The sequence below is a fragment of the Hevea brasiliensis genome, chromosome 1 (assembly GCF_030052815.1).
Source record: "Hevea brasiliensis isolate MT/VB/25A 57/8 chromosome 1, ASM3005281v1, whole genome shotgun sequence".
NCBI lineage: Eukaryota > Viridiplantae > Streptophyta > Magnoliopsida > Malpighiales > Euphorbiaceae > Hevea > Hevea brasiliensis.
The window spans coordinates 105,829,512-105,851,539 of NC_079493.1; the positions used below are offsets into that span (position 1 = coordinate 105,829,512).

Here is a 22,028-nt window from a genome sequence, read left to right on the forward strand (position 1 = left end):
AATGGGTGTGCTACCTTGTGTGCCCTGCAGGACTGGGTGTGAGTCCAGTAGGTTTGGGTAGCCATAACTGGAGTTGTATAAGTTCAATTAGTGCAAGGCCAATTGGACATGAAACTAGACACATAATGGCACAACTTTGGTGAAGAAACCCTGCCTAGAAAACCAAACCAAGTTAACCTAAAAATTACCCTAATCCGAGTGACCAACATGCTGTCCCTGAAAAATGACCACATGAACAGTATTTGTTCAAATTGTCATAACTCAGTGTAGAAAAGTTTAATTGATCTGAAATTTTACTAGTAGAAAGCTGAGACATAGCCCTACAACTTTCATGAAGAACACAAATCCAAATTCTGACCATAACCTAGTCAAATTTCCAACCAAACTTAGGTTACCAAATCTGGCAGAACCAAATTGCCCAGAAATTCTGGGTACAGGTCAATCCGGCCATTTATGGTAAAATGACCATAACATGAGCTACAAAACTCCAAATTGAGTTATTCCAAAAAAGGAAATGTAACTAGACACAATAAGGAACAACTTTCATGAAGACAATTTTATCAAATTCCTACTGTCCAAATAACTAATGGAACAGTAAACTTAGGGTATGAAATTTGAAAATTTTGAATAACATAAGATAAGCTTTGGAATGGTATTGGAAATCAATACCAACAAAAATAAAATGCAAAATATGGTATCTTGGAGAACTTAGGTTCAATAAATTTATTATGTATTAAAAAGTCAAAAATTTGAGTGAATAGTAATGTGAATAGTAATACAAAGACACAAAGTGTAAGAACTAAATTGGTAGAGGAAATTAAGGTATGAAATTTGAAATCCATGAAATGTTCATGGATTACTTGGAATAGAAATAGTAATTTACCTAAATGACTTAATGAACATTTAAGTTATGTGAATATATAGTTAAGATTTGTATTCTCATTACTAGTAGGTCTAATGAAATATAAGTGATACCACTTGAATAGGAAATAAAATTAACCTAGATGGATTGTTAAGACTTATACTCCCAACACCAATGGAGTTTATAATATATTAGCAATACAACTTGAAGTATGGAATGCACTTTATATGAATAGATTGTTGAATGAATAAATGTGATAAAAGTGTCATTTAGGATTTAGGTTCCCATCAAGAGAGAAAGGAAAGATGTTTTAAATATGAATTATGATCAATATGAATGATGTAAGGAATGTATGAATATTATGATGAATGTATAAATTATGAAATTTGTCATGAAATAATGAAGTCATAAAACACAATATATTAATATTTAATGATATTATGTGCCATTGTATTGCCTAGACATGAGTGTCAGATTGGATAGATTGGTATACCAATAGGGTATTATTTTAGCAGTACTGCGAAAGGTTTTATGCCCGCACTCATGGCTTTATGCCCGCATTCATGGCTTTATGCCAACATTCATGGCTTTTATGCCCGATTATGTGTTATCATGGCTATTTAGCCATACTGACTGCATACGTGGTTGGTGTTCTGTGTCCCATGGTATGACGGACTGAGGCACCGTGGTGTCTAGTGCCAACGACCCGTTATTCAGTTTGGTCAGCTTGTCATAGGTTACCTAGGCAGAGAATAAAAAAAAATTTATTGAAATAAGTTAAAAATATTAGAAACTAAATAAATCAGTGAGAAAAATCTAAAAGGTATTAAACTAGTATTAAGAATTTAATTATTACGAAATGATCCACAACATATAGAAAATATTAAGAGAGTAAATGAAAGACTAGCAAAATAAGCATAACGTAAGTAATTACTAGAAATGCATCCTCCATGATAAAATAGACATAAACTAAATATTTAGATTTATTTGTACATTATATAAATGATTATTGTAAACTTATGACAAAAGAGATTCTAGAGAGCAATATAAATGACGAAAAATGTACTGTATGACAAATTTTATATGAACCTAGTAAAATTCTTGAGTATAGAAAATATGCTCCAATTATTTTTATTTGTATACATTATTTCTTGTTATATTATTGCACCACTAAGTAGCAATGCTTAGCGCGATGGATTTGTTTCCTCGCGCAGGTACTGAAGTTAAAGCCAGCGAATACTAAACAGAGATTTTGGAGTCCAGATCTGTAGAGTGTCAAAGGTTGTCACCTCCTTAGCAATGCATGTAGCTAGGGCCCATGTATATCACTTTATGTATTTTGTATGTTATAAATATTTCGTATGTTGTAATTCGTATGTTGTAATGTAAATTAAGAATATGTAAGTAATATTTATGTGATGTAAATTTATAAATTAATTATTTCATATGTAATTAAATTGTATATCATGTAAATTAATGAAGATTGAAAATTATCATATATGAGTTGAGAATGAATGGGAATGAATATGAAATTGATATATATGAATGTGATGTGAATTATGAGATGGTTATAAAAATAATGGATGAGATTTTATTGTGAAAATATTGTTGAATTTTCAAGCAGGTGAATAATGAAATGCGCCAAATAGAAATAAAATAGGGGAAACTCCGCTAATTTTTCCATAGAAAAATAATTAATATTAAATTAAACGAATTCAAAATTACTAAAGTAATAAAGTAAGATAAGATAGGGTGCTCCGGTACCGAATGTAGCACACTTTACTCGGCAACACTGTAGTCAGGTGAGGGGTGTTACAGAAATGAAGATTGAAAATTATCATATATGAGTTGAGAATGAATGGGAATGAATATGAAATTGATATATATGAATAAGATGTGAATTATGAGATGGTTATGAGAATAATAGATGAGATTTTATTGTGAAAATATTATTGAATTTTCAAGCAGGTGAATAATGAAATGGGCCAAATAGAAATAAAATAGGGGAAACTCCACTAGTTTCTCCATAGAAAAATAATTGATATTAAATTAAACGAATTCAAAATTACTAAAGTAATAAAGTAAGATAAGATAGGGTGCTCCGGCACCGAATGTAGCACACTTTGCTCGGCTACACTATAGTCGGGTGAGGGGTATTGCAGATGTAGTATCCTAGCTATCAACATCCTTTCATAGTGAAACTCTTACCTTTATTACTTTTTAACTTTTTTCTAACATCTCTGGTATCCACTACGCTTCCACTACACTCTGATGTGGTAACTTGTAATACTAGTTTTTGTTCCCTTCTATTACCACTCTGTAGCACAAAGATGTGACTCATATTGCCTGCTTTGCAATGTCTTTTGAAGTGCCCTTCTGAAGTAGTTACTTTTACATGACCTTCACTGAGATCACTACTGATCCTATTGGCCATTTAAGCTTTAGCTATATCCTCTCCATTCTTGAAACATTTGTACCTTCTTAATCCCATGATACTATGAGCTTCCAACTTACTTTGTGTCACTAATGAGGTCCCTGTACCAACTCCTACCTATCTTAGGTAATTGGCTACGTAGAGTTTCATCCAAGTGCCAAATGTCCCTTACACCCTCTATCAACATCAGAAAGTGAATTGGGTCTCTTTTTTAACATGACAAAAGTTTAGGTATTTCCAAGCCACCCAGTTAATACAACTTATCTTTTCCTACTCCTTCTCTAAAATGGGAGTTCCTTGACTTCCACTTGAAACTTCTTACTAATTGATGTACTTCCTGACACATTGGCACTTAGATTGGGGCTTTATAACTCCCTTAACTTATTATCCCACCATAACTTGTCCTAAACATCCCTTGGCATTCTCCTAGCATATTCTTTCCTTCTTATTCTCATTCTTATAATTTTTTTTTTCAACTTCTTAATTCTAGCTTGATTGCTAGCTCTATTATTTCTAGAATTCCATCTCTATGATTACTCCTACTATCTTATCCTTTATATTGAATAACATTATGGTACTTACCTGCTCTTTATATTATGCAACACATGCGATTTGCCATTAAAGGTTCTTTCTGTATCTCCTTATCTAACTTGACCATCAGAATATCATCATCCCCTACTACACTTTGTAGGGAATTGCTCATTATGGTTGGACAGGACCCCTTGAAACTATAAATTCTACCTAAACTAACATGGTAATGGGAAATGTGTGTTGTACCATAATCCCAGATAAGATACTTTATGTGTCCATTTCCCTTGATATAGCCACATATACTGCCCACATCTTGACAAACTTCAACCTCAAATTTAACCATTTGTAAATGTTCCATGCTTCAAATCTCATATGTTGATAGCACATCCTCTAACTTATAGTTACCCATATAACTTAGCATAAGAATTGCCATTCTGAATTCAATTTCACCTAAAGCCTACAACTGTGAACTAATTCTAACTTATGTCACCACCTTGATCATTCCTTGATTCATGACATTAAGTATGCACTTGCTGTCATGCCCACCTCAGCAGATTTGGTACGAACTAGTACTTACCAAATTCTCAATTGATTGGGTCAACTCGACATAGTCTCCCTTCTTAACACTATCTTCTAGAACTGATAGTATGAGCTAACTTGCAAAAAAGCAGAAATCTTCTCCTACAGTTAATAATATACTATTGTCTGATAAACAATGTTTAGCTCACATCCCTTAGTCTTGCTCTTCAAATTTCATCATCATCTCTTAGCAATTATTGGGCTCTTTTTATAAGATATCAGTCTCATAAACCCTTTGTTGTACTACTATTTCGCTTGACATTTCCTCTTATCATTTACTATCTCTGCTTATACTTCATTTATATTCCATACCTATCATCATTTACCTTGTGCCCTTGCCTTTTGCTATATTCTGAAAGGTACCTTTCACTATCAAATCCTTCCAGAACTAACTCCAGTCTTACTTATATCCATTACTCTAATCCTTATATTTCCTAATGAATTGTAACTACCATCTATACCCATCTCTTCCTGTTTTATCCCTTACTGTAATTTTGTCATTAATACTTTTCCACAAATGACTTAGTTGGTCATGCTGAGAAAATCCATCTGATTCCTTATAACAACCTTCGGATACCATTTTGCCATCTCTATAATCCAACCTAAAGGCTCTGTGTCATTATCCCTCATTTCTTTTCCTTTTCTTTTTAACCATGCCTATATGATCCATTATGCTGACCTTAATCAATTTATGATTTACTAGTTTTGTTCCTCATCCTGACAAGATAGTTCAGGACACCATTGTACACTATTTAGTCACAACTTGCTTAGGTTGCCTTACTTGCCTAACTCTTCTCATACTATCAATAGGTTAAAGGAATCTTGTCCTACTGCTACCCACTTTGCCTTGGGAACAGGGAACAAACAGAGTCTGATCCAATCCTGCCACTCCAAGCTTTACATTCTGGCCCCTGACACTAACCCAACTATGTCATGCTCTAAGCCTCACACTGTTGGCTCCTATACCTTAATCACTATTCTTACTAATGCGGTCCCATTCTAGGTTCTCTATCCTTATTGTTTACCTTACCCAATACAACACCTAGCTTACTCTATATCTTAACTCCATTCTTCCTATTCTAGGCCAAGTTGTCCTTTAATTTATTTCTTTTATCTTACACAGAAAAAAAACTCTGATTATCCTATTCCTAGCTCCATTATTCTTCTTGACCTGATAGCTATACTAGATAATTGTATCTTTCAGTGACTCTGCCAGGTCATCACACCTCTGTGCTACTCAGACTTTATTTTCTGACCACTCTGACTAGCACTTCCACTGGCATTCGGATTATGCTGCATTTGCAACCAACTGTCCTAATTCTCATTTCTGAACTTCCTTTATCCATTTGAATTTCGTGATTTGTCTCCGTTGACTTACTGTCCTTAACATTTTTTTTATTTAGAGTATACTCTTGTCTTGGGCAGTAAGAAGTTGAGAAGGAACTTAGGAGACAAATGGCCATGTATACATTGCGCAATCTCTATTCTTATTTGCTAGACTACAAAGTACCCTCTACTACCTCAAAGAGGGGAATCCGTAGGGTTTCCTTTTGTCCATTACTACTTATTCAGTTAAACTTAAGGCACTGAGTACCTACTTCCCTTCACTAAGCTCAAAGGAACTACATCTATCCTGATTTGATCACTTGTGATTCCTACAATGGAGCTTGTACACTTCCTAAGCTACCTAAGCCAATAACCCTTTATCCGACTACAGTATCATCTGAGATGCCATCCAGTAGGTCACCAACATTGGTAGTACTCTTCTGTCTCTCCTAAAAAGACATTATCACACTTTGCAGCACAACTGACTGTAAGAGAGGTATTACATCTACCATATTGCCATATAAATGATACACTATCCTCACTAAACTCTAGGCAAAATGTCCATTGTAATGCCAAAATTGTTCAAGATCCTGTACCAGAGACTAAATGATCTCACTTAGCAGGTGTCATCCTTACCCTGCAACCATACTAAGCCTCTAATTCCATGACAACTTATGACATAACTCTAGCTCATGGTAGGGTAACTGAGTCACTGACTCTAGTTACCACTCAACTGTGACCTTTGATACTCTAGTTCAAGGGTTTAAACCCCCTAACTAGGTGTTTCAAACTTCTTTGTAGAAATAAACTCTATTCTGGCATAACTGTATCAAAATAGAGGCTGTCTGCAAACACCCTCAAGAAACATATTAGGGATGCACGCAACTCTACATAATAATCCCATGTTGGTACTGTAATATGTAGCTTACAGCACAACTATTGAGAACATTGCATAGATTACTGCAATATGTCCAAACTAACTCTTTTTTTTTTTTTTTACCTCTTTGATCCTCTATGAAACCCATATAAAGAAATGTGTCCTGATAGAACACTCCACTATCAACCTCCCAAAAATGGCACCCAGGCCCTTACTTAGGGCGGCTATATTGCCAACTCAATTGCTTGCACTTGTGCCTTTCACTGAGTAGGCACACCACATGGCCAACACTAACTAATCACATTATTTTTTAGGATATGGATCACTATGGATAACCTTGGCACATTTGGTAACTCAACTTTATATTACTTTGTGAGCCATCAAAACCATGACACTGAACAAACATCACAGCAAACTACTCAAGGGGTAACACCGAAAGTAGAAGTAAGGCATTACAGAAGATGACGAAAATAGGATCCTATACTCTGTATGTGACAACCCATGATACTATTTCATATGAATCTAGAGTCTAAACTTTGATACCAACTTTGTCATGTTCCAATTTGATGGGTTAGACTGGCATTAGGACCTGTGCTGGCATAAAGCCACGAGACCCATAATAAGTCTCACTATTTTAAACCCATAACTAGACCCAATTTCAAGGCCTAACATGCAGAACAAAAGTAAAAAAAAAAAATTATAAATCAATTTAGGTCCATTCAACCCAATAACCGTCAGAATCGATAACTAGAGAAACCCAATTCAATCCTAATACTAGCATGCATGAACTATTTAATTTTTCATTAATTAATACAATATATTTATAAAATAATATAACAAAAGAGTTTTAAGAATAAAATAAATAATTAAATAAATAAATTTTAAAATTTTTTAGGGCATTACATAAGTCCCTATACAGCCAATCTCCGAAACAATAAACTTCAAATTTTAAATAGTAATTAAAGTGCACCTTTATGTGGCAAGAATTATATAAAATTTTTTCAAAAATTAAAATTCAATTTGAAACTTCATAAATTATTTTACAACTGAAGTACCAAAAGTAAAACTAAAATATCAAAAGTTTCTAAGCAAAACCGGAATTGAAATCGCAAACCGGGTTGAACCCCGAGCAAGTCCCACGTGGGCTCGACGCCGTAACTATAAATTTATAAGCGTGTTCGAATTCTTCTTCGCCCTAGCGATTGTCATAGAGATACAGAGAGACACTCACTCCTCAAAGACAAAATCTTCATTTCAGAGCACAGTGTGAGCTCTCAATCTTCGCGTTTGCTTCATTGTTCGCCTCAATTTTCATGCAACTATCATTTTTAGAGGTAATGTATGAAAATTGGATTTTACCCCTTTCTGATTTTTGGATACTTCCCTTGTTGTTTGAGCTTTCTTAGCTGAGAAAGTAAAAGTTATTGATCATGGTACTGTTTTGTGATTGGAATAGCAAAAGTTTAGGGCCAATTGATTAGCTAATTATTGAAATTATGTCCAATTACTGGAGTTGCATTGCACTGTGGTTCTTGGGATTGAAAAGCAGAGGAAAATAAATAGAGTTATGTGCATATTGAACTTCTGTTAATTTGGCCACTGCTAAGTAAAATCTTTATTTAATTAAGTTAATTAAGGTAAGGCTTAGTAGATTGCATTTTTCTTTTCCCAGGTTGAAAAAAGTTAATTAATCAGCTGGAGCGTATAAATTTATTCTTCTTTCAAAATTCACAGACTCTCAGAAATTCTTGTCCTGGTATCAATTATTCTGTGAAGCTAATTGTTTCTTGTGTTTCTTTTGGATGCAGATGTAATAAGATTTACTTGCAGGGTTGCTTGTCTGGTTAGACAATAGTGAAAATGGATTTTGATGAGTACGATTACCTGGAGCAAACAGTTGAAAACCCTGAATCTCATAAAGTTAAGGACACTGCCAATGGTGGTGGTGATGCCAAGAAGCCTGGGGATAAATATAGCAGCTCCAGTTCAAAACGCAGGAGTAATGAGAAGGATGATGAGGATGATTATCATCGCTCAAAGCATTCAAAATCTGGAGATGAATCGCGTGATCATGGCCATTATAAAGAAAAGGGTTCATCTCGTCATCCTTCACGATCTGGAGATGGAGAGAGGGACAGACAACGGAGTAACCGGGAACATAGAGATAAGGACAGAGGTAGAGATAAGGAGGAGAGAAGTGGGAAAGAGAGGGGCAGGGATAGAGATCGAGAATGTTATCATGATCGAGACAGAAGAAAGCATGATCGTGATAATGAAATGGACAGGGAAAGGGAAAGAAAGCGGCTGCGTAGAAGCAGGAGCCAATCAGAAAGGCATCAAACTGATTTGGATGAAAGGGAAAAAGAGAGGAGCGAGGACAGGGAGAATAAAGAAAAAGAAAGGGAGAGGGAGAAGGAGTCAAGGGAAAGGGACAGAGAAACCAGGTATTGCTTATTTTACATCTTTACATCTATTATTCATTGTATATTTACTTTTCTTGATGCTATATTGCACCGTAGAATTCATTTTTTTGGCATACCTATTGAAAATTTCTGATTGGCATTATGCTTTGTTCGTGATTGCTGAATGCATAATACACTAGATGATTTTGCATTTCATTTAATGTTTAGCTGTAAGCTGTTGTCTTCGGGAACTATTGTATGAGTGCTGAAGTGTATTTTAATTTAGGAATTCATGGAAATTGACACTTGCTGCAGCCTGCAGTCCATATACTTTATTTTTATTATATAATTTGTCATGTGTAATTAAAATCAGGGCTTCTGCCCGTATTCTAAATTTTAGGTTTGTAGAGTGCTTGGATTTGTCTGAGTTGCTTATCTTTAAAATCCAGCTCTTCCCTTGCTTCCTCCTTTTTATTCTATGTTAATGTGGATCTCATTCCAAAATCTTCAATCTTCTCTTGCCTTCTCTCTATCTTCCCAATGTGCGTGCTCACAAACATATTCAGCTGGGGCGTCATTTTAAAGCTTTTCTTTATTTTTTTTTAATTATTGGGAATTTCTTTTTATGGGAGGGGGGATTGGGGGATTGAGATGTAATGTAACTAGATTTCATACATTCATGGGATGAAAAATATTCCACTGGATGAGTGAGAAGTATGAAAGAAGACTATTGAAATGTTGTGACAACTTCTTAATAGTCTTAAAATTAGAATTGTCACACCTGTCCCTAACCTATATAGACTGAAGTAACTTGAAAAACTGACAGAATTTTTCCTAAATTTATAGCTAAAAGAATACATGAAACCTGTTAAAATATATTTGATATATAAAACATGGCTCCTTGCCAATCAAACATATTTAGATACACATATATACAATTATCCTCTTCGTGACGATCAAAAGAAAATATGTACAGTCCAGAACCTTTAGCTGCCTATACATATGTGCAGTAATCTAAACAAAATAAATATACACAAGAAACATATTGGCTTGACCTCCACTAGACTCTACAGCTAGTGGAGTGGAAGAGAAGAAAATACTGAAAGAGAGGCTGCTAGTGTTGAAATTAGTAAAAAGGATATGAAACATTAAAAATTAAGAGGGTGAGTACAACTACTCAATGAGTGAATAAATAAATAACAAAGGAAACAAATAAAGTTTGGTACTTAATTAGTACCACTTCTGCTATGTTAGAATAGGTCAGCTGAATAAATATCATTTAATCTAAATCAAGTAGCTGAGTTAAAATAAAATTCATGCTATAAAAATATTGCTAAAATAAATATATTGAAATCATAAAATTTGTAATATCTTCATACACTGGGAATATACTTTCTGTAGATAATGTTGGCATTTCAGGCGCAATAATAAACTCTGGCAGTTTGAGAGTAATGCTGGCATCTTGGATTCTATAAGACACAAAGATGACGCAAAAGCAGTAAAAATACTGGTTATACACATGTACAGAGTTACTTCCGAGGGGGGACCACCTGATATACGTCCTAAAGGCTATGTGTATATCAAGCGCTGTCTTAAAGACGATATAAATATAAGCTGAGTTGAAAATAAATCACCCGTCATTAAGGTGTTATTTATTTGGTGCATATATTGAATATATTCGGCCATTTATTCAACTATAATTGTAAATCTCATTTTATTCAATAATAAAACATAAAATTATCATTCTTTGTTCTCATTTACCTAATTAGAAATAACATAAATAATTTACATTTTATAAAATACTAGTATTATATATTTATCCACTCACCTGTACTGTAGATAGCACAAAATCTAAACCGCTGGAACATTCTTAGGATCTACTACTAGAGCTGGATCATTTCCTAGAATTAAAGAGAAAGAATAATACCCTTAGGATGGAAGTGGAGAAAGTGAAATATATTATGTACTTTTGAAAATTCTAATGAAGGATTGGCAATATAAGTGTTTTCTAAAAATCTAATGACTATCGAGCACTTAATAAGTCACAATAGATCCTAAGATAATTAAAATATTGGCCTAAACAAAATAAATATATGTAAAGAAGTATCCACTAATTTACATTTCAATTCCTCATCTAATATATTTTCTTAAACCTCTGTGAGTTTATTTAATAAATTACTAAAATAATCCAGCGAATCCACCTTATAGCGAACTACTCATTGTGATGTCCACACGATCAACAGTAAATTCATACTGTACAAACTTAAAATATATACTTATAATTCTAAAATGATTTAATGCCAAATCAACGTAGCACCTTAATTTACACATGACTAAAATAATTGCAATTATTTTTTACTACTGCCACTTCCTTTACATGCCCTTAAACTCATCAGTGTTAAACAACCGCAAGAAGGGTATCTAGAGTCAATTAAGGTCTATATAAATTCTCCAGTGATCACCACACCTAATGATAACCCTCAATCTAAGCAAATTTTTCAATAAAAACACCTTCCCTCCATACTTCAACTCCCTTCTTTCTCAAACACTAACTCAAATTATGGCTTAGAAACATTTCATGAACTATTGCATAAGATGAGAAGCAAGTTAGGAGCTCTTATAAATGTTGAGGTAGCTATTGATGGTCAGCCATGAAAATCCCTTCCCTCACTCTTCCATTGTCTTCTAAGTGAGAAAATTAGAAATTATGTTGATTAATGGAAGAAAGTAGAGGTAGAGAGAGCTACCATGGTGGAATACGGCTGAAAATAAGGATCAAAACCTCAAAAATTGGAGAGGGCAGCTGCTGTCCCTTTTTCTCTCCTTCGATCAAGTGACTATTGATTGAGAGAAATGGTGATTGGGTTTTCTCAAAGAAGGGATTACTGTTTGTGAAGACAAATAGCTGAAGAGAGGTAGAAAATTTGTTGAAAATCAGAGGTAATTAGCCAAAGAAATATGGTTTCCAAAGCTTTTTATTCTTTCCCCTGTTTTAGCTATAAAAACTGAAACTGCTGTACTCCTTTATTCTGTTTCATTTGTGTGTAGAAACTTCATTTCATCTCATTTCCTTTTCCTCCTTTATATATGTATATATATATTATTTGACTTTCTTTCTTTTTGTTTTACTTGGGCTGGTTTGATTTTATTGGACGACTATTGCAAGAATATTGAATGGTTTCTTTTTCTTTTATTTTGTTTTGAAAATGTTTTCTTAATTTTATTTGTTCAGTTTTAGGATAGGATTCTTCTTCATCAGAGCCTTGATTAGGGTCTTTCTTTCTTAATTCCTCATAAATAATTTTGTGAACTTCTTTTCTTTTCCTACTGTATCATGTATCAGGGTCCTTTTTTGTTCTTTTTCATCCAGCTGTTTGTGATGTATGTTGGGAATTGGAGTTATGGGAGTGACAAGCCTTCTCTTTTCCCTATCATTTATTCCCATATTTGAGTGGAGTTGATGGTAGAGAGAGATTGTTTGAGTCTTATAACTTGATGCAAACAAATTTGTGCGTTTAGGATTGTAGACCAATTAACATTCTTTTGTGATTTATGAAGAAGTGACTCATCTGTCACTTTAGTCTCTGAGTCATGCTTGCAAAAACTCATTTGCATGCCTTCTCAATTTTCATATTCTGGTAAAGAAATGACTCACAATTCTTCTCATGTTCTGGTAAATTAACTTTGTACGGAGATGCTTGCTTCTTATTTTTAGCGTCCTTCTATGTTACGTTTCACTTCATTATCTGTTATCCATTGCTTTTACTGTTTTACATGTAGCTCTGTTGGATTGTGGCCTTTGTTGTATGGGTAACCACAATTTGAAGATAACTCACTTTGCTTCATGGATTTTTCTGCACTCCTTTTACTTCTTCAAGTTTATTTTTCCAACTCTAATAGACTCGATACTATTAGGTCCCGCTGGTGAAATTTATTGCTAGCTCTTGAGTTCTGTATAGTTACTTGTGCTATTCAATGTCTTGAAAATTCTGCATGTTGAACATTAGATTCTAGGAATCACAAATGTGCCAGAGTAATCTTCAGATGATCTTTCTGGAAATTGTGCGCTATGTACAGGAATGCACATCATGGGTTTTTAATGTTCTCTTCTTAGACATTGTGGAATTGTTTAAAAGCCTGCATTGCAAAATTGGGTTTCAGCGTCGAGGTTTTAGCCAGGGTGGTGATGCCATGCTATGATTTCCATTATCCTCCTCCTCTGAACTCAGTTGCTTAATTTTATTTATTATGTTGCAGAAATGATGGTGAGAATGATGGGCTCTTCTTAAGAGAAGCTCTTCATCTTCTGATGATTATGGTGAAATCAGTATTCAATGGGCTAAGAATTGGGCACTTTTTTTTCCCCCTCTTGTTTTGGAAGTTTGATTACGTTTTTCATAACTACCTGATTGCCTATATTAAAGATTTAGGTTCTATATGAAAAATAGTAGTCTTCCATTGTTTTTCAGAAACTTATCATTCTTCCTCTTGCTAAAGTGCTAGAATGAAAAGTTTTAAGGTTGTTCTCCAGATGGTTGTAATGGTGATCTTCACTGAAAAGGTCTTTGTAGAATATTTTTGTTAGCCAAAAATTCTTTTATTGTCATACACGATTAAACTCTTTGGTGTGCTCCACATGATTTTGTTCTTTTTGTCACGAATTCATGATTTCTTGAGACAACCCTCCTCTCTCTCTCCCATGAATTTGAATAACAAACTAAAACAATTTGGAGATATCTCACTTTTAAATTATCTCAACTTTAGGCAAGTCTTTAGTAGCATGACTGGTCATCTTGTATAATTTCCTGTTCTTGTGTTATGCTATTGTATTATGTTTATCATATTTGTTATATATAGACTTTCTTCAAGCATTTTTATGATTATAATATATATATATATATATATATATATATATATATATTTTTTTTTTTTTGATTTCATTTTCATCTTTATTTGTTTTAAATTTCCTTGTAATATCCTTATTGGGTATAAACAGTGGTTGATACATTAGCTGAATCCTTCTTTATACAGGTTTTTTTCACCCTTTTTGTAATACTTCACTTCAATTGGAATATAAGTTGTTAACAGGTTCTAAACTATTGCAAATAGGTCCTTTGCTATTGCCATCGATACAACTTGATGATGCTGTTTCCATTTAAGATTATGTTTATATAGAAGGTATAAATTTATTGATTTATTACTTGAATTTTGTACTTAAAAGTATTTGGTCTCAACTTTTCTTTGTCTTAACTCCATTATTCTCCAGGATGGTTATTATTAAATTTTAAAGTCAGATCACTTTATTTCAGCATATGTATTCATTGGTCCTTTTATGTTAACTAAGTAGTTTCCTGCAGGACCATGTTACAGGGATTTGGTGTCTTTATTCTTGGTGGAGAAAATTTGATGTCATACTAGCATTGTTCTTTTCTTCCTTTCACTCATTGTAAAATAAACTTTGTTTTAAACTTAAAAAAAAAACCTTTTTTTTTCTCACTTGTATGAACAAAATATATTTATTGTATTAGTTTCTTTATGAATGTCCTGGATCCTACCTTGTATCTCTGCTGAAACTTTTTGTTGTTATTTTTGCTGCTGGTTGGAAAGTAATGACCTTTGATTTTTGTTTCTGTTATCTTGCAGAAGATATAAAGAAAAAAAGGAAGTTGCAGAGCCAGAAGCTGATCCTGAACGGGATCAACGAACAGTATTTGCTTATCAGGTGAATGCAGATCCATTTGATCTTGAAGTTATAATGCATCATTTTGGTTTTCCAAAATCCCTGCTTATTGTTTTGATAACAATTTCTCAGATATCTTTGAAGGCAGATGAGAGGGATGTCTACGAATTTTTCTCGAGAGCTGGCAAGGTTGGTAGCTAGGATTTTTATTGTTGTTTGTTCTCCAGATACTATCAGAATTTGTTTTGTGGTGTTTCTGATATGCATAATTGTAGATTCATCTGCTGAGGGATTTTATTTCCAATTGTTTGATAAAAGATAAAAGTGGTATAAGCAAGGTTAGGGTGATCTATGTTCTAAGTAGGGTTTTAAATCATAGAATTGATTGCTGAATCAGACTCAGTTGTGTTGTCAAGAGATCAGAATGAAGTGGCGATCCCCATCATGATTTTTTTATTATTAATATTTCTTTTTTACAAAATTAGCAAAGGATTCAAATAAACATTAAACCAATAATCATAGTTATTAAAGGCCCAAGGCACACCAAGGCACCAAGGGTCATGGGGTCTAGGCACTAGGGTTGTGCACGATTCTTGGGGGTCCTAAACCGAACCTAAAAACGTTATGAACCAAAGTTATTTTGATATTTTGGTTCTAGTTCTTTACTAAGAACCAAACCGGAACTGTACCGAAATTAAATCAGAACCATATCAAACAAGAATTGAATTTATACATATGTTTTTTCTATTTTTTTATATGTATTATATACTTTTTATATATATATATAATTATAAATTAAATACAATCTAATATTATATTTCATTTCACTATATTTTTTAGTTATAATACATTAAATTACTTTATAATTCTTAATTATAATGTATAATTATATATGTTAATTCATACCGAACCAGAACCGAAACAACGAAGAATTAAATCGAAACAATACCGAAATTTTGGTTCCGTTTCAATTTCTAGATAGACCTCGAATCGAATCGGAATTGCATACCTTTACTAGGCACAAGACGCGAGGCACTGTCCTGAGCGAGGTGAGGCTCAAAAATTTAAAAAGAAATTCATAAGAAATAAAATAAATAAGTGAACTTAAAATAACATAAAGTTAAACATAATAATAACTAGCATTCAAGTAATAATAAGTTTGCAATTCAAATAAAATAAAAATAAACTACTAATATAAACTTGACTTTCATTTTAATGTCTCAAATTAAAGTCAAGTAACTATTCTTCTAATGTACTTATCGCAATTTCAGGTGCGAGATGTACGTCTCATAATGGACCGCAACTCGAGACGTTCAAAGGGAGTTGGGTAAGTTGATCTACAACTTGGCTGAGTTGAAATGGAATAAATTAATTATTTCTCCTTGCTTTATGTTTGATTAGTAGCTATAACCTGTCTTTCTTTTTCAAGGTTTAAACCAATTAAGCTTCATTAATTAAAAAAAAAAAAATCAAAATCTTAACCTTTTGATAGTTCTGTTTAAGTTGTTATTAATCAATAAAAATTTCTTCCACTAATTGCATTGGTTAATTGAGCTTTCACATGAGCAAGCTGGATTAGTATCACGCATTTCGGGTTGTTGTGGTGTGGGATTATTTTAGAATTATCCTAATGATCGCATTTAGGATGGCTTGTGTAGTATTGACATTTTGTTCTGTGTTTGACTTTGTTTATAAGCACGTGAAATATTTGTCACATTGGTTTTTCTTGCTACTAATGTTTTCCTTTTTCCAGGTATATTGAGTTCTACGATGTGATGTCGGTCCCAATGGCCATAGCACTCTCTGGGCAGCCTCTTCTTGGTCAACCAGTAATGGTGAAACCTTCAGAAGCTGAAAAGAATCTTGTTCAGTCAACTACAGTTGTGAATGCAGGGTCAGGTGGACTTATTAGCCCATACTCTGGAGGGGCTAGGAGGTTGTATGTTGGCAACCTGCACTTCAACATAACAGAAGATCTTCTTCGCCAGGTCAGGAGTTGTTTGTATCACTAATAAATAGCAGGCATCTTTTTTCTGTGACAGGTTTGACCTAGATGGGACAGGATTTTTAGAAATCTAAGCATAATTCTTTATCGTTTTTTATTTGGTGTGGTATCTGCTACATAAATTGTGGGATTTTTTTTTTGTTAACATTAGAGCACGTCATCAGCACATAGTTTAATGAATTTTCAGGTTTTTGAACCATTTGGAACTGTAGAATTGGTGCAATTACCTTCTGATGAAACTGGGCACTGCAAAGGCTTTGGTTTTGTTCAGGTGAGTTTTGTAAATTATGTACTTTGATGAACAGTCATCAAAATTCATTTGAAAATAAAGTGAAATATTCCAAAGCAAAATTCTATTTGCACGCCAACCTGAAGAGGGAACTTGGGCTAAGGTAGACATTGAAATTGATGTATAATTTGCTCAACATTAATAGCCTCATCAGGTCTCTCAAAACCATAAAAGGAACTTCTCTGGAATATGGGCCAAATTAATCCCTAAACGTTTATCAATTTCTAATCAGGCCAAATCAAGATTTCCCCCCCTCAATCTAATCAAATTATATTTAATATTTTTTTTTCTAATTTTCTAAACAATTAAAAAAATTCTAAAGTATTTAAAAATTTCAACTGCAAAAGTTTTAAAAAAATTCATATCAAAATAGAAAATGAAAAAAATTAATTGGATAAAGTAGAAAACTAAGAACCCTAAGGGCTTGTTTACTTGTAGAAGACAATTCTCTGATTTTTATTTTCTAAGAAAACTTAATTTTTTTTTTTTTTAATGGAAAACAAGGACAAACTCATTCACCTGTCAATAATAGAAAATAGTTTTTTAATTTAAAAATTTTTAAAAACTTATTCATATTCTTCATAATTGAAAAATAAATTCTTATAAATATATTTGGAAACTTATTTTAGTTTCAAAATTTTAATGTGTTATTTATTTCTTTGATAATAATATGATTAATAATAATATGATTAATTTTTTATCATTGTAAATAAATATTTTCCTAAATAATGATTCAATTTTAGTTATGGAAAAGCTATAGTGTAATTTTTGTTATAGAAAAACCATTGTTTTCAACAAGATTTTTGTTATAAAGGAAAATAGTAGAAAACAAATTAAAGTTTTTTTTTTTTTAAATCTTAGATAAATTTTGAAAAATTGGAAAACTAGTTTTCCAGCTCTCCATTTGGAAAACTGACATATTTAAATATGAAATTCTACTTTTTAATTTTCTTAAATAGCTTTCCATGAAACTATCCGGGTTTTCTGCAAGTGAACATGCCCTACATCTCTCTCTTCAGAAATCAAAACCAAAATTGGGTTAGGGCTGGGGTTTTTGGAGATGAAAAAAAGGTTGAGGAGGGTGGAGAGGTTGGAGAAGTCATTGGAGATGGTGAGCTTCTGGCAATATATGGGGAAGGGAGGGATGGAGAAGGCGGATTTTTGGGGAGGGGGGGAGAGAGTGGGGTAGTACTGGATATATAGAGCAGCTCCTGAAATTGTGGTGAGGAGGACCAACAGGAGGATGAGAATGCTTTAGAAGCAGCAGCAGCAAATGCTCTGGTTGCTGTGGGTATGATCCCTTATGTACTCTTCTAATCCTTCCCCTGCAATATTTTCATTCACAAGGCACTCGCTTTGTAACCACCATTTTGGTCTCATCCCAACTTGAATTTCAAAGAGAAAAATGGTAGATGTGGTGGTTGGGCTTGGCCCTGATGTAGGGGTTGTATTTATAAGTGCAATCTCTCTTCTTGTTGAAATGGTCTAAATTGTTGCTGTTGGAGATGTTGGTGCTGGAACACTTGATGGATGATGGGGGTGGAATACTTATGCTGTCGCTAGAGCATAGTTACCTGAAACCCGGTACATACCGCGGCTAGAGTATATTTATGGGTTGTTTTTGTTCCTGTGGGATTTGGTAGGGATGGTTTAGATTTTGATATGGATTAGAATGGGTAAAACTGATGAACGACAATCATCATTTTCTGTAATTGATGGAAGTGTTTAAAACAGTTCGCTTGAATTCTTTTTTTTTTTTTTTCAATTTTTTCATTTTTTGATTTTTCAATTTCCTATTTTTTAAAGAATAGTAAATAGTTCAAAAATGTAAAAACATTTTTTTATTATTTAAAAATATGGAAATTGATTTTTAATTTTTGGACAAAAATTGGCTTAAATTGAGAGAAAAATAAAATAAAGTCCTAATTTGGCTGTAAACTTAATATTGGGCCTAATTGGATATTGACAAAAAATATAGAGGCTGATTTGACCTCTATTCTGAATATCTTATTATATCAAACAATTTAATGATATTATCTTCTTGTCCACTGCTGAATCTAAGGCTTAATAGTATTTCTTTGGAAATTGTGAACTAATTTATTTTTCATTACAGTTTGCACGCCTTGAAGATGCTAGGAATGCCTTAAATTTGAATGGACAAGTAGAGATTGCTGGTCGGCCAATCAAGGTAATCCTATGCTTCACTCTGGTTGTCCCTCTCTCTCTCTCTCTCTCTCTCTCTCATCTTGTGCTTCTTACATTGGTAGTGTATCTCATAGAATGAGCTATTTCTTAACATTATATTAACTTTTTGGTATTGTGTTTAGGTGTCGACTGTTACTGACCAGACAGGAATGCAAGAAGGTGGGACCAATGCTGGTGACTTCGATGATGATGAAGGTGGTGGCTTGGTTAGTAACTCTTATCTGTTCCTGGTCTTGGGTAATGATATCGAGTGCTATTTAGCATATGAAAAAGTGGTCTACTGTGGCCTGCCTTCTTGTAATGGACTAATGCACTGTTCTTCAATGTCGCAAAATAAAAAAAACTAGTATAGTTCTAACAAATGAGAAGTTGATAAAAAGTGATACCATCGTAAAATTGTCTTGTATCTGTGCATTATCCAAACTTCCAAAGTGTTTTCATTCGTTATGCACATTTAAGTAATTCAATGAAGCCAAAATCCTGTCTTGGTTTACATTTTAGGCATTGAATGCATGTTCTCGAGCTCTTCTGATGCAGAAGTTGGATCGCAGCGGCACTGCCTCGAGGTCTGAGACTTTTAATATTACCTTTTGTTTTCAATTATTCTGGTTGGTTTGGCTGATCTAACTTCGGCCTTCATTTGCAGTATTACTGGTTCACTAGGAACTCCTGCCATCAGCACTGTCCATACTGTACCAACAGCACCAATCCTTGGTGCTGCACCTGTAGTTTCTCCTGTTGTTGCTCCTCTTATGTCAGGTTCTGTTGGTCTACCAGGACTTACAGGTACACCAGTTGCTGCTGCACCAATTCCTGCTGTTGATACAATTAGTATCCCAAGTGAATGTATATTATTGAAGAATATGTTTGATCCAAAATCAGAGGTTGGTGACACATTTTTCAACGGTTTTCTTAGTTTCGTTCCTGTTCTAGTTTCGCTTAAACAGTATATTTTGGCAGGCGGAACCAGACTTTGATTTGGATATCAAAGAAGATGTTGAAGATGAGTGCTCTAAATTTGGAAATTTGAAGCATATTTACGTGGACAAGTAGGTGTTATTTTGATATGCTGTTGCATGGTTTCTTTAATGAAGCAAAATTTAGAAACCTATCTTCCCTTGATCTTAGGGCTTGTACAATATTTTCTGCCATGTTAAAAGTCCACTTTTCCTTCTTCAGCATCATTGAGAACTCCATTTCACAGTTGGAATTTGTGATAGATATTTGCATATTCAAGACCTTTTTTGCAATTATATATTTCTACATTCATTGTTCATTTACTTTTTCTTCTTGAAACAGAAATAGTGCTGGTTTTGTGTATTTGCGATTTGAGAATACACAAGCTGCTATGAATGCCCAACGGGCTCTTCATGGAAGATGGTTTGCTGGCAAGATGATCATTGCAACACCAATGGTAACAAATTTCTGTTAATTTTTTTTTTACTAATCATATATTTATATATTGTTTCTTAACTAGAGAATGTGTTGCAAACTTGTGTGTGTGTGCAGATGCCACAAATCTACGAGGCCAAATTCCCAGATACCAGATAGAAGTATAGATTTTGTTATGCAAATTACATAATTGGTTTTAGTTTTGGTAAGATTTATAATTAGTTAAGACAAAAAAACTTTCTTTGTATTTAAATGTTGATTTACTTCTAAAAGTCTATTGTATCTATTTTTCAGTAATGAACTTTATCAATGTTGTAAGTGGTCAATGCATGTACATGTGTCCTATTTGGAGTTTTCTCCTAGTTTAGATAGAATTTATATTCCTATTTTATTCCTGTTTAGATAACAGTGATGTGTGTGTGTGTGTGTGTGTCTATATATATATATATATATATATATATATATATATATAAATCATTATGAAATACAACAAAAAAAATTCTGTTAATGGTATCAGAGCAATCTTAGTGAATTGGCTTTACACTCGATATTTCCCTGTGATTCGAAACACTCTGTTTCTTGATCTAACATCATCGGCCCTTGAGAAAAAAGACCTACCATTGATCGGCCTCCCAGTGAAGTCCAGCGATCAGCTTCCCTATGCGTGAAGCCCATGAGCCATTTCATTCTTCTGCGCCACGTCCCACGCGTCAACGTGTGGTGGAGCGTTTGCTAGCGTTTCATCATCCGGTCTCCTTCCATAGTGTCGACTGAAGTATGGGAGTGTATTTTGGTGTCTGATGGCCTTGGTTTCTGCTATTTTGATTGTACTTTGAACAATGGTCATTAGTTTTTTATTTAATCTCTAGATAGTGTTGATTTGTCTTCTTTGAGCTTCTAGTTCTTGTTACTCTTGGTTATTGCTGTCCATATTTGCTGGTCCACTTAAGTTTAGGGAAATTTCTTATTGGAGAAAATTATGGCTGCAAATGTGGAGGAAAATAAGGCAGTGATTCCAATTTGACAAAAATCACGGAAAACGAGCTTAATGGTTCTAGTTACTTAGAGTGGAGCAACAGAGTCCACATTTATCAGCAAAGTACTGACAAAGACATCGCCTTTCAAGTGATCCACCCATTGATGACATGAGACAAACGTTACTGAGGGAGGATGCTTGGTTATTCTTACAGTTTTGTAACTCTATTTACAGTGAGGTAATTAGTCAAATTAATCAACGAGTTTGTGAAAGAACTAATAGATTATTTAAAATTATTGTATTCTAGCAAAGAGAATATTTACCACATCTATGATGTTTGCGAAGTGTTTTATCATGTAGAGAAATATGATATATCTCTCATTGCTTTTGCTTATTTTTTGGAATTTAAATGAGTTCACGAAGAACTTAATGTATTGTTGCTCTTTAATGCTAATGTGAAAGTTCAATAA

The 22,028-nt window shown here is 33.6% G+C and overlaps 1 protein-coding gene across 1 annotated transcript; it reads left to right on the forward strand.

Annotated features, from left to right (window-relative positions):
- The first annotated feature begins 7,766 nt into the window (after window positions 1–7,766).
- On the forward strand, window positions 7,767–20,908 carry LOC110657449 (uncharacterized). The gene is made up of 14 exons (XM_021814653.2): window positions 7,767–7,943; window positions 8,418–9,053; window positions 14,655–14,733; window positions 14,824–14,880; window positions 15,963–16,018; window positions 16,445–16,679; window positions 16,884–16,967; window positions 19,099–19,173; window positions 19,313–19,396; window positions 19,692–19,756; window positions 19,837–20,074; window positions 20,151–20,239; window positions 20,490–20,604; window positions 20,700–20,908. Exons 2-14 carry the CDS (start codon window positions 8,470–8,472, stop codon window positions 20,739–20,741), a joined length of 1,803 nt encoding a protein of 600 aa, XP_021670345.1. The 5' UTR covers window positions 7,767–7,943; window positions 8,418–8,469; the 3' UTR covers window positions 20,742–20,908.
- Window positions 20,909–22,028: the final 1,120 nt, after the last annotated feature.